The sequence below is a fragment of the Eurytemora carolleeae genome, unplaced genomic scaffold (genome assembly GCF_000591075.1).
Source record: "Eurytemora carolleeae unplaced genomic scaffold, Eaff_2.0 scaffold220, whole genome shotgun sequence".
Classification (NCBI taxonomy): Eukaryota; Metazoa; Arthropoda; class Copepoda; order Calanoida; family Temoridae; genus Eurytemora; species Eurytemora carolleeae.
In genome coordinates, this window is record NW_019396829.1 from 164,241 (window position 1) to 178,421 (window position 14,181).

At 32.1% G+C, this 14,181-nt stretch overlaps 1 protein-coding gene across 3 annotated transcripts in view; it reads left to right on the top strand.

Moving 5' to 3' along the window:
* Nucleotides 1-668: 668 nt before the first annotated feature.
* LOC111709152 (influenza virus NS1A-binding protein homolog) overlaps nucleotides 669-14,181 on the top strand; it is a 37,817-nt gene continuing 24,304 nt past the window's right edge. For 2 of the 3 annotated variants that reach the window (XM_023482760.1, XM_023482763.1), the window contains exons 1-7: nucleotides 669-755; nucleotides 1,467-1,527; nucleotides 1,709-1,816; nucleotides 3,006-3,080; nucleotides 5,565-5,598; nucleotides 10,800-10,871; nucleotides 11,700-11,751. In XM_023482760.1, coding sequence (XP_023338528.1) covers nucleotides 697-755; nucleotides 1,467-1,527; nucleotides 1,709-1,816; nucleotides 3,006-3,080; nucleotides 5,565-5,598; nucleotides 10,800-10,871; nucleotides 11,700-11,751 — 461 coding nt within the window. In that variant the 5' untranslated portion in view covers nucleotides 669-696. The remainder of the gene's footprint in view (nucleotides 756-1,466; nucleotides 1,528-1,708; nucleotides 1,817-3,005; nucleotides 3,081-5,564; nucleotides 5,599-10,799; nucleotides 10,872-11,699; nucleotides 11,752-14,181) is intronic. The other variant, XM_023482761.1, reaches the window with a different exon arrangement.

A 14,181-nucleotide genomic window follows, 5' to 3' on the forward strand; every position in this document is an offset into this window, starting at 1 on the left:
TCTGAACCAGTCACATTTATCTCTGAGATTAGGAGGTCTCCTTTCAGTAACCTTAGATGGATTTCGGTAAACCTCTTCTCTCCAAGGATCCTATGACATCATTTGTTTCCTAAAAGTTTATAACAAGTACATTTGAGCATAAATCTGAAATATCTACAGAGAAGAAATAAGTTGGCTAAGACACTCTCTTTGTTGAAGTCTGCAAAATATTTAAAATAATCTGGAGAATTCAGGAGATAAGATTGGCGTGAGTTGTAAGGGTATTCAAAAATTGTCCACAAATAAAGTGTTAACTCACAAGCCTCTGATAAAGGGCCTTACCAGCTGGGTTACTTCCTTAAATGTGAGTTTTATGTATTTTATTAGCTATTGAAACTAAGCTGGATTCTTGTCATTAGCCAGCACAGTTTTAAGCTTTCCAAGTTGTGATGAAATAGATTTCAGTTGCAGTATTCAAGACAGATCTTATCTGTTTTTTTATTCCTTCAATTTACAAGTAGTATGGTTTCCGTTTTCCAACCTCATGAAGTTTTTGGATGAACAGCCCTTCGCGGCAGGATTCCATATAACTTTCAAACTTTAACATTATAATTTGATCCTTGCATCCCAAGATTTTACATTGATTAAAGCCTATGAACCAAAATCAATTTAACTCTTTTTTCAGGTTTTAAAGTTGTAAATTTTACACTTTACAATATGGTTGTATTGCATACTGTACTGATATGTCTGTTCTGTGTGTTAGCTTCAGGAAGCAGGTAAAACTATTAAGGATTTCAAAAACTTTAGTTTGTTGAAAGACTCAATTCCTTTTATACTAATACCATCGTTGTACTGTCCTGGGATTAATTCACCTCATGATTGGCTTTATTTGAATATTTCATTAAAGGAATGTCATAAAAAAATATTTTCACCATCTCTGCCTCACCTCTTCAAGACTTGAATTTGACTTCCATGTGTCTAGTCTGCATTGATTTAATCTCAGTAGGGTTTCCAGTCAAAATTTTGCATAACAATTTCTTTCACTTAGGGCCTAGTGACACTTGATTAAGGTGTAATTATGCAAAATTATGTAATACTAAACAATACAACCATTTCCAATCTGATAGGACAATCTAAATACTTTTAATTTGAAGTTTCGTCATTTATGCTCATTTATTGCAACATTTTGTAAAATTACTTTTGTTGAAATTACGGGAAATTGCAGCCAATTACCGTTAATTATTACAAAATTTTGCCAAATTACCCAGTAGAAAATTACAACATTAAGCTAATTTCGCATAATCATTACAAAATTTTGCAATATTACGTTGTAGAAATTATGCAAAATTACATTGACGTTGGACACCCTAACTCTCAGAGAACATATAATATTTCTTTTTGTTCAACTTTAAAATAAGAATTTGAATGTAGCAACATTTTATCAGAATTTTATAATTTGAAAGATATATGATATTATTCATTTTTAGAATTTTTGAGAAAATGAAGAAAATCTCTAAACCAACATGGGATCAAGCTCGAAATAAACAGGAACAATTATATATTATTTTAGCTAGATGTGGTGTAGAAATAAAATTATAATGTTTAAAATAATATGATTTTTATTTTTGATAAAATAATAATTTTAATCATATTTACACTTGAAGCAAGGATTGAAATTGCCAAAATACACTAGTTTTCATTGGAGGATAAATATATACTGATTACCTAGATTGTCAAACATGATGTAAAACAGTGTGCAGGGGCTTGTGCAGTATTGAAGGATACCTGCAATGCTGTACATTTTGAAGCTTCAAATAACACTTGCTCCCTTGCAGAGGTGGGATGATTTAGTGAATGGTGTATTTTGGGACCATCCCATGTAGTTATACAACCAATCAGACCTACTAGCATGTAGTTCTACAGCTGTTATTGATCAAATGTATTGTAAGATGACTGGACAAATTTAAAACAGCATATTAATAGTTATTATCTTATTAGTTGACACATATTATATCGCATTTTGTTTTTAAATATAACTTTAAGGGGGTAAAGACAATGAAAGTTATTACCTTTTGAATTTTGTCCTCCATTCAAATTTACTAACAATTAATATCTGCTCCAGACATAGATAATATTTAATTTGCCAAAAAAATAATGTTGGCTGTTATTTAGTCAATTTAATACTGCAGGCAGCAGAGCTTGTTTGGCCCCTAGCCTGTTCTAAATGCACCATTCAGCCTAGACTTAACCTAACCTAACATCCCACTTATAGAGCATGTGCATCCTCCTCTCAAAAGTATTCATCCAACCATCAAAACTGTGCATCTGACCCTTTGAAGGTGCCCATCCTTCCTATAAAAAGTGCCCATCTGACATACAAAAAGTTTCTATATGTCCTATGAAAAGTGCTCATCCAACCTTCAAAAAATGCTCATCCAACCTACTAAATTGCCCATCTGACATGCAAAAAGAGCCCATCCAACTTACTCAAAGTGCCAATCCAACATAGAAAAAGTGCCCATCTGACCTACAAAAAAAGTGCCAGTCTGACCTGCAAATAAGCTTGTACATCTGACCTATAAGAATATATTTGTCTTGCACTGGACTATATGTTATACTCGCGAATAAAAGTTGCTGTAAGTTTGGTGTTGCAGTAGGGCAGATATTCTGTGTAGCACATGGGCAAGGTGAATAGAATGGATGGGGGTAAATGTTGATCAATATTACGGATTTAGTATGCTATTTATAAGTCTTGACTATGATGAGGAGGGGAAGGCAAGCTGCCCCCATCCTGCAATTTACTGTGGCAATGTGGTAAACAGTAGTGCTTCCTGAGCCACATCCCTTTATAATCTCCAGCAATATGTTCTAAATTTTCAATGCTTATTAAAAAAAATGCAGTGTTAATTCAGGATTTTCTAGTAAAAATTGTTTTATTATATAGATAGATTTGTTATGATTGTGATCATATGTTATTCCATATTGCAAGATATACCATTTTATTTACCATGGGTTTGTATTTTCAGATAACTTTATTGGAAGAGCCTCCTGAGGAGGAAGCATTCCCTGTATTCATGGATACTCAAGCATTCAAATCTCTAGTGAGAAAGTTACATAATTAATTTTTCCAACTATTGAACTAAATTATGACACTGTTGAATCCCTGATACTTACATTGCAACCCTGAAACCAGGGTGTCAATGTTACATTGCTACCCTAGGGATGGTTTTAGGGTTGCAAAGTATCTTTTGCAAATAGTTGTGGATAACTACAACTAAAATCAAAAATAAATATATAGAACTTATGTTAACAAATACACAAATATTCATTCTGTATATCAAAAACAAACATCCAACTTTGGAAAGTTAAAAGCACATTTGACGAATCAAAAGTTAAATGTTCCAGAAAATGTTTTATAAATACAACTTTGTCTTTCACGATGGCACATCCTCCTGTCCAAGAGTTGGCCCAGCCATAGAAATTCATGAGTAGTGCCACTAATGCCCCCTGATCAGCTAGTGCAGTTGTAGGAAACCTATAGGCTATGTAGGCTATGGAAGGTTAAAGTCTCTGCATTGTCTCTCTGCAGCAGCTAGGCCACCTCACTAGCACTTTAGCAATGAGATTTTTTCTAAATTGTTTTCCAAAGAAAGCTAAATGATTGTATATAAAGAAACAGGTTCCACTAAATAGGCCTAGATCATCATTGAGCTTCTGGATATAGATATTGACTACTTCTGCAGAATCTACAAGGCCCCCACCAGGAACCAGGATCTTGGTTTAACGTTTATCTATCCTTTGTTTGCACCTGAAACTCAAAAATTAAGCATTAATCTTTAAATGTATAATTTTGAAAAGCAATATTTTCGTATACCTCAAATAAGTGACATATACGTCTAGTCTTCTTAATCTTTTATAGTGTCTTTTCAAGTGTTATTAGTTCTAGATGGCAGAGTCCACAATAAAAGGCCAAGATGATGAAAACCTAGCCAATTTAAAAGTGGTATTTTCTGATAGTGAAATAAGGCCCAATATGTATTTCTTGAATTAAATATTTAACACTATTTGGAGTTGCATAGTTGTCATTATTAATCTAAATAAATCTAAACCTTTCTTACAATCCAGTATGGGGTTGGGAACAGATGTTCCATGAACTCTTGACATCTGACCATGCCTTGCCATTTTTCCTTAAGCATGTTATAGAAGGCATTAAGAAGCTTTTCCCAAGGCATGACAGTGTTGAATTAATTTCCTTAAGCATGGGCCACAAAGAGGCTTCTAACAATCAAACTACATTTTCTATAGGAATAAGTCTAGCAATTTCTCTAAGGACAATATTCCCATGGCTATCCCAGGGAGCTCCATGATGATGTTGATCCAATCAAGGTTTTCTGAAAACTGACTTGGGAATTAGTTAAAATTGATTAAAAAAATGTCTGCCAAGAAGTTGCAGGTTTACAACTTCAAAAATTAGATTTAATTTCTGAACTCAAATATATCTGTTCTAAAACTAAATAAATTTTCCAGTTTAATAAGCTTATAAAAGGGTTTAATTTTATATAAATTATAATTTTAAATTTAGTTGAGAAGTGAAAAAATCTCCATAAAAGAACCTGTCAAATCATTCGTTGGGATGTTTAGAAAGATGAAAATTTCCCTGTATGATAATTGAAGGACTGCAGTATGGATTTGGTGAAATATATTGGCGTACAAAGCCTAGGGGTGTCAGAAATGATTTTTTTTTGCAAACTTTCTGAAAGGTTTCACATCGATATGTATAAGGATATCTACTCGATATAAAGCAATATTTATTAATACTTATTTTAACTCAAACTCTTAACTTAATGAATATAGAAAAAATATGCCGGTTTAAGAAAGTTTTAGAAGGATATTTGTAATCATCCAGAACAAAAAGTTTTATCAAAATTAAACTTTTTTAGGTTTAATGGACGTTTTCAAAAAAATGCAAAAAAAATCATTTCTGACACCCCTAGGCTTAGTACGTCAATATAATTCACCAAAAACATACTGCAGTCCTTCAATTATCATACAGGGAAATTTTCATCTTTCTAAACATCCCAACGAATGATTTGACAGGTTCTTTGATTAAAAGTTGAAAATATTATATAGGAGTGGACATTACATTACCTTGGGTTCCCTTAGTCAAGGGAAGCCTTGGCAATGTAATATTGTAATATTCCCCTCTATATTTATTGCATCCCTTCGTGTAATAACAAATTAACAATGTATGCATGTATTATGTCACAGTGGTAGGCAATTAAATCAATAAAATGATTATGACTTTTAAATTTCAGTTTTGATTGATAACAAGCTTTTTTTAAATTACCTGTTACAAGTAATCAAAGATAAGCTTTCTTAATTAGCTTGAAAAAAATCAAAATTGAAATCAAAAGTTGACTTTATTGTATTGATATTATTGACGGCCAACATATGACTTTCTTTTTTTACCATGAGTAATCTATAGATCTGTAAATAAGCGAATGTAAGTTCAGTATCCTAAGTTAGTTGAATCTGTTTTTCTAATTTTGTATTTTTGTATTGGGTCAAAAATCTTTTTCTTTTAGGAACAGAAAGAAAATTTTCTTCTGGTTAGCAAAGGTAATAAACTGTTAGTATGTTAGTAAGTTAAATATCTACATGACTTGATGGGCAAACATATTTTGACCCAGAATTGAACTAAACCTTTCATTAAATTAAATTAAATTAAATTTAATTGGCAGAAAATTGGCAGCAAATATCAAAAATGTCAAAAATAAGAAGATCCTAAAATCTCAGGCATCTGGGTTTGCACCCACCATCAGACTCCAACAGTAATTTGTGAAACTTTGGGAATTTCCTAGTGCCTGGGTTTTTGGGAAATTTCCCAAATGCCAGGGTATCTGGAAATTTCCCAAATGCCTGGGTATTTGCGAAATTCCCCAAATGTCTGGGTATTGGGGAAATTTCCACGATTCCCCAAATTCCTTGAAATTTAATGGTGGTGTATTTTAAATATTTTACAAATTTCCTAAATGCCTGGGTATCTAGGAAATTTGCCAAATGCCTAGATTTTCAGGAAATTTTGGGAATTTCCCAAATACATTGGTATCTGGTTAAATTCCTAAATGCCCTTGTTATTTGGGAATTTTTCAAAATGCCTGGGTATATTGGAAATTTTATATTGATTTTAATCTGATGGTGGTGAATTTCCCAAATGCATGGGTATCTGGGAAATTTCCTAAATGTCTGGGTATGCAAGAAATATCCCAAGTGCTTGAGTATTTGGGGATTTCTTCAGATTTTTAATTTCCTGTTGGGATCTGATTGTGGTGTATTTGGAATATTTTGGAAATTTCCCAATAATTAGTTATTTGAGAAATTTCTAAAATCTTTAAAATTTACTTCCCTCAAATTCCTAGAGGAAATAGGAAATTTCAAATTCCTATAGAAATTTGGAAAATTTTGGGAATTTCTCAAATGCCTGGGTATCTGGAAAAATTTCCGAGATTCCCAAAATTTCTATTGGAATTTATGGTGTTGTATTTTAAATAATTTAGAAATTTTCCAAGTGCCTAGGTATCGGGGAAATTCCTCAAATATCTAAATTTTTGTTAAAACCTTATGGTGGTGTATTTCAAATGTTTTAGAAAGTTCTTTTAGAAATTTATAAATACTTGGAAATCTGGGAAATTTCCCAAATACCTGGGTATCTGGGAAATTTCTCTAATGCCTAGGTTTTTGGGAAATTCTCTAAAAGTCCAGTCATTAGAGAAATTTCAAAATCTTGGAATTAAACCACCTTAAATTTCTATAGAAATTTGGGAAATTTTCAAGAATCCCCAAATACCTATTTTAATCTGATGGTGGTATGTGTTAATTATTCTAGAAATTTTCCCAAATGCCTGGGTATCTGGGAAATTTCTCAAATGTAAGGGTTCCCAGATTCCTCTTGTATTTAAAAGTATAATTGCTGTCAGATCATGTAAGTTGTGTAGAAAATTACTTAGAAATAGTTAAATTTCAATTCATTGGCAAGTTTACCTAAACCATTGAATGGATTCTAATCTGCGATTATGTAGATCTGTTAAATCAATTATGAGTTGACCTTAGAGATTCTAGATCTAAGTATTGTCCCAAGCCCTATTCAAACTCAATACTTCATCTGAATTTGAAATAAATTCCCCACTACCCTCAATACCACGTGTTCGTATAAAATGCCCTCTTTTGAGCGAAAATTTTATGTACAAATTAAAAGAAAATAGTATTGAAGGCTTTGAGAGCTAGTTTTTGTACATTTTTTGAGACTTTTCAAATTATTAAATGCCTTTTTTTCAAAATTAGAAAATGTAAATACTTTTAAATAGAAGTTTTGGTGGTAGTGAGATTTGAAATTCCAAAATGAGAATATAAAATTCAAACTTTTATTTTCAAACTGTGTTGTAATCTGTAACGGATTAGGAATACCTTAGAATTTACGTATATATATATAGAAAATGCAGCCAGCGCTTTATATAATGAATCAAAGCAAACGGGAACGGGCAGTGCACAAAGAACCTTAACAGTAGAAAGACTTATATACAAATATAATCTTCTACCTTAGGTAAGTGCAGCTCCCAAGTTTATATTGATTCATAACTCAGACTATTAACATAATGTAGACTGATAAATATATTGAACTGTGAATAGCTAGTTATAGATATTTATACTAACATAGACAAGCCAGGATACATACAATTCTGCATAGCTAAACCCAATACATAGCTACCCAGAATTAATAGCTCCGCAGAGTTAATAGCTCCACAAAGCTAACAGCTCCGCAACATTAATAGTTAATAGCTTCGCAAAACTAAATATCTAGCTCTACATCAATGGACTAGAATATATAGTTCCACATAGCTAAATACCATGCATAGCTCTGCAATGCTAGATGAGATAAATAGCTCCGTAAAGCTAAGCCGGATAAACAGCGCTGTAAAGCTAAGCCGGACAAATAGCTCCATAAAGCTATGCAGGACAAATAGCTTCATAAAGCTAAGCCGGCTCCTTGGCCCTGCAAAGCTAGATAAGACAAATAGCTTTGTAAAGCTATTTGTATAAAGATGATCCTTAGCTCCGCAAAGCAAAATTAAATAGCTTCATATAATTAAGCACGACAAATAGCTTAGTAAAGCTATTTTTAAAGATAACTGATTTTAATTATATCAATAGTTAAGTAACTAAACTACCATAAGAGTTGCTAAAGCTTTATTATAAATAATGACGGATTAGAGTTTGTGGCATTGTTTATCTCTGATATCAAGTGAGATAATCAATACACGCTAGATAAGGTTAATAGCTCCGTAAAGTCAGTAGCTCCGTAAAACTAGATAAGATAGCTCTGTAACACTAAGCAAGACCAATAGCTTAGTAAAGTTATATAAAAAGATAGATAATTCTTGATTGATTATAAGTATATTAATAGCTAAGTAATTAACAATACCACAAAGGGTTAATAAAAGCTATAATGGAGATTACGACTACCCTACCCCCAGGGGGAGGTGACCATGAAGACCATGGGGCTGTAGTTCGGGTCCTGCCTGCTGATGATGTGTCTGAGAGATCTGTAGAGGAAGGAGGGAATGATCTGGATAGGAGAGGGCCAGGAGAAGGTGAACCCCAGACGGGGGATCCTAATGTAGATCCCCCAAACCCGGAGGATAAGCCGGAGGATGCAGACAAGAATGACCTCCTGTGGATGAGACTGGGCCTCCAGCCAGACGGAGGCCGGGTAGATGTAGTTATCAGTAACTGGAGAAGGATCGAGGGTCAGATAGATGTTGCCTGGCAGAGCCTACATCAATTGATTGTAGATGCATCTCAGGGGCATAGGAGGATATCTAAGGAGGAAAGCTATCTGAGGATGGAGGTGGAACTGTTGACCCACATGTCCTTGCTGATGCTGAGAAGGGCGGAGCTCCTGATGTTGTTTGAGACCGAGGTGGATCCGAATGCTGAATATTAATCTCCTAATTATAAATATACAATTATTACAATTATCGAATTAATAAATATGAACAAAGAGAGTCAATTATTGTGTTTTAAATTCTGCTGTAGATCGAATAAAACTTGGGGTTTACAGCAACTGTGGTATTGGCGGTAGTGAGATTTGAATGTAAAATTTCAATAAGGGAGAAAACGAGCATTAAGCCTAATGCTCATTTTCTGCCTTATAGAAAACAAGCATTAAGCCTAATGCTTGTTTTTTGTCTTATAGAAAACGAGCATTAAGCCTAATGCTCGCTTTCTATTAGGCTGAAAACGCCCAAAACCCCCTTATGCTTGGGTTTAAAGGCGAGAAAGTGTTAGAGTTCCCCAACTGAATAAATGTAGACATTAAGATTTTAAAAGGCGAAGGTAGTGAGGGTTATGGAGAATTGAAAAAAAATCTTGAATAAATGTTGGTAAAAAGATTTCAACAAGACGGTGGTAGTGAGGGTAGTTTGAAATCGAAAAAAAAAATTCTTAAATAAATGTTGATAACAAATTTAAACCAGTCAGTTGTAGTGAGGGTAGTTTGAAATAAATTCCCTCACTCACAGACTAATAGAAATCAACATTTAATCAAGATTTTTTTTTCAATTCTCCACTACCCTTACTACCACCAACTTGTTGAAACTTGTTTATCAACATTTATTCAAGAATTTTTTTTCAATTCCCCACTCACTAACACCAACTGTTGAAACTTTTTTATCAAAATTAATAAATGTTGATAAAAAGATTAGAAGATGATGGTGGTAGCGGGGGTGTTTAAAATTGAATAAAAATAATTGAATAAATGTTAATATTATGATTTTTAAAAGTCAGAGGTAGTGAGGGTTGTGAAAAATTGAAAAAAAATATTGAATAAATTTTTAAAAAAATTTAATTTAATAATTTAATCAAGGATTTTTTTTTTAATTCTCTACTACTCTCACAACCTCCGACTTTTAATAATCTATATATCAACTTTTATTCATGAATTTTTTTAAATTTTAAACCACCCTCACTACCACCAACTTGTTGAAACTTTTATATCAAAATTTATTTAAGATTTTTTTTTTATTAATACCACACTTCCCACACTACCTATGACTTGTTGAAATCTTTTTATCAATATTCATTAAAGAATTTTTTGTTAAATCAATAACTACCCTCACTACCACAAACTTTTTAAAATTTAATATCAACATTTAATCAAGACGTTTTTTTTCTATTCCCCACTATCCTCACTACCTTCTTTTTTAATAATTTAATATTTACATAATTTAAATTATATTTTTTCCAATTACCTTCATCCCCCACTTCCAGGGACTTCTTAAAATCTTAATTTCACCATTTATTATTTTTTTTTTCAATTTCCAACTACCGTCACTTCCTAGACAAAAAGCTTAAGCAAGTCTTTAAGAAAAAAAAGAGGTGGTTTAAAGAATTTTAAAGTTGAATTTCTTGCTAAATATTTTTTAATGAAAAATATCTGCTAACTACAATACATACCTATGTTTATGAAAAAATTCACCTATTTTTCAGCAAAAAAGGCATTTTATATGTTCACTTGCCTCTGCCCCTCCCCTCTCATCTCCAATAATTAAAGTTTATCATAGGTTCTGTGTCAAATCATGTTGTTATGTGTTTAAATTTTTATATGTTTCATTAAAATTTTTGTTTTTATAGCAGCTAGGGTTGTCTCTGCCCCCCCCCCTCTCATTTCTAATAATTAAAGTTCATCATAGTTTCTGCTTCAAATCATTTTGTTATGAGTTAAAACTTTGTATATTTCATTAAAATTTTTGTTATAAATGCAGCTAGTATTAGTATGGTTCAGTCCTATCCCTGCAACTTTTCTGTACCTGGAATTGATGCTTTTGAACGAGGAGGTAAATGTATACAAATCTACTGTTCTAAAAGCCTGAATTAAAACTTAAACCTGTGATTCTGGGTGCCCTTTAGTTTCAAATTTGCTTCCCTGAGCTAAAAGTCTAAAAGCCCAAACCAAAATTTCAAACCGGATTTGAACCAGTTTTGGGCGCGAGCTATAAGTTTCAAATTTGATTTGCTGCTGTCAACTTGATACTGGCGGCCCGGTCTGGGGATCAAGGTTGATCCAGCTGTGATCCCAGTATTTAATGGGATCATGTCTGGATCAAATTTGAAACTAGCGAAAAACAAATGAATATAAATAATAAATATGGGGGTTTTGACAATGAAATGACATGACATGAAAATGATTAAAAGATTAAAATATTTTGCCAAATTAAATAAAATTTATAATTTTGATTCTTGCATTCTACAAGATGAAATAAATTCTACTGCTTAAATGTGTATAAAGTACAGTTTATACGATTTATATACTTTCCCTCTCCTATCCCTTAGAATTACTCCCCCCCCCCTCAAATAAATCTCCACAGAGTTCTAATCCCCCCTTCCCCTCTACATATGGAAAGTGCCATCCCCTCCACCTTTATTTAAGTATAATTAATCAATTGGTCCAATAATTTACAATATGTGACCGTACATTTCTTTGGTCTTATGGTTGATAAATACATTGCTTATTACCGTTTCTGATAAATGGTATCAAAACTTTAATGATATGGTAGTCATAGTTTTTATTGATATTTACATTTAATTTAAAGCTTCAAACTCTAAAAATGAGTCAGGTTAAGCCTAAGACTTCCTACAATTATTTCTGAAAATTCTAATTATAGGAATGGCTGTGCTAAGAGGAAAAATCCATATTTACAACTATGAAACTAACAAGTAAGTAATTTAGAATCTATTAGATAGGCAGTAGAGTAATTAACAAAATGAACTGTGATTTTAGAAGCATAAATCTGAATTAAACCCAGCATTAGACTATGAATTTAGCCCATACAAATAGACTTATTCTTTGAATACCTTCCTGGTTGAGTTTTAGGGCTCCAATGAGTTGTCAGCTTATTTGACCCAATTTAAGAGCCCAAAAATAACAAAAGCTCAAGGGAAGCATTTAAAAGTTTCGTAATTAGCTTGGTTCTGTTTGATCACAGATCTTTGTTAAAATATAAGCTTCATTTCTTCTAAGTATTTAAAAAATAAAAATTCCTTCTAGTCTATCCTTCACTCAGCTCTGACAAAGCACTATGTTAAACATCAACTTTGTCTGAAAAATAACAATTATGAATATAAATACTTAACAGATTCATATTAAACCTCAGAATAATATTTGGAGTTTATAGATGACTCTTCTAAAAAAGTCATAGAACTAAGATAACTTCAATTTGGGTCTATATTAATACTAGTTTTGTTAATTCAAAAGAAGTTATCAGGACATTTCATAATATCTTCTGCATCAACATAGGCCAATAAATAGCAGATTCTTCTGGCGCCCATCTCCATTCAACATTTAATCATTAGCAGGGGGATTTTAAAATTTTAACAAGTATCTACATAAAGAAAACAACAAATGAGTGATGGAACTTCTCTCAGTAGACATCCACTCCTAGGTGTTTCATAACAGATGCATTAATTAGTGATGATTGATTTATATTAATGTGCATAAAGAACTAGTAAAAATGTAATCAAAGAATTAGAACCTTTCTTTTAGAAATTCGTTGCTGTTCTGTTCTGTTGCAGTCAGGGAAATCAGTTTCCATACCCCAAAAACACATTTCAGAAATTTACATGTTACACCTCAATTTCTTTGCTGTTTACTGCTGAATTTGAATTCAAAAACTAATTTTAAAAAAATTAAAAGTTGAATGAGCTAGAGCACAAAAACTCAAAAAAACAGCCTTGGTTATCGATTTGGAATGCTGTTTCAAATTCCCAAGAAAACAATGTCTAACAAGACATTTTTTGAATTATTTATTTTTGGGGCCTGGGACATTAATAACTTTTTTTTAATACATTAAATTTTAGGCTTTAAAGAATATATTAACATCAACAGAGCTTTATTATGATTGGATGCAAAACATAGTTAAACTATGATTGGATTCTTAATATTATCCTTTCTAGTTTTCTAAAATCATTAACATTAAGATGTCAAAAACTGGCAGGCCTTATAATAAGAATAAAGCCTAAATGCTTAGCATCATCAATTTTTTACTGATTTTAACTGTTGCCCCCCCAAGAAGGGTTTGCAGCAAAAGAAAGGTTTTAGTGAAAAAATGCAATATTTTTCTTCCTTATTTTGAAACTTTTGTGCAAAATTTTCCATTTCTTAGCGAAATTGAATGCAACAAAAATTTAGCACAATTGAAAATATATTTTTGGAATTTTTTTTTTTGTAAAACCCAAAGGTGTTAATGCTGTTTTTTTGTCTTTTTTAAATTCCAAATTTTTTGCATTTCTTATTTTGGAGAAATTTCGCATTTTTTTCACAAAACACATTGAAGCAAAATTTCTTGAAAAAAGCAAAGATTCTGCTTTTTAACTTAATGTACAGGAACTGGAAGGACTCTTAATTTTAAAAAACCGGTTTTTGATTTTTCTGTACTATATCCAAAAAAGGGTGGATTCAGCAAAAGTGTCCAGATTGGATATTCAGATTAAGCAGTCAGGATTAATGGTATCCCATTCTAATGTTCTCAGCTCTGATACTCTAAAGTTTTCCTGTCTATTAGGATGAATACTTGTACACTGTTCTTCTGTCTCAATCCTAAGAAGCATTGACCACAAGATGATGGTGGATAGTCTGATACTACTGTTTCCTAAAACTATCTGTACTCCTTAAGAAATGTCCTATTGAAGATTTAGTTCCTGCTCCCCTGAAAAGCTAGGATTTTAAAGTGTTGGATTGAAGCAATGCATTCAATTCATTAATCTTTAAAAGGAATGAACAATGAACATGCTTCTATTCAAGCTGTGTTCACCTTAACGAAGAAGAATATAGAGAAAGTTTCTGTAGTCAAGATTTTACCTTTAATTCTATAACATTCCTAATATATGATATAGAGTTTTCAGTTGTAATTATGTGTAATTACCTAAGACAATTTCTTTCACTTACACCTGAGCATTACACAAAATTACAAGATAATTATGTGCATCAAAGAAAGCCTAGTTTTGTGTAATTTTTTAATACAAATTTGCTTTTTATTATTCCATTTTATCAATGAAACTGATTCATGTTTTAAACACACATTGGCAGGGTGAGTTAGATTGGAGTAATATATAAATAGTATATACTTGTCTCCCTCTCCCTTGCACTAA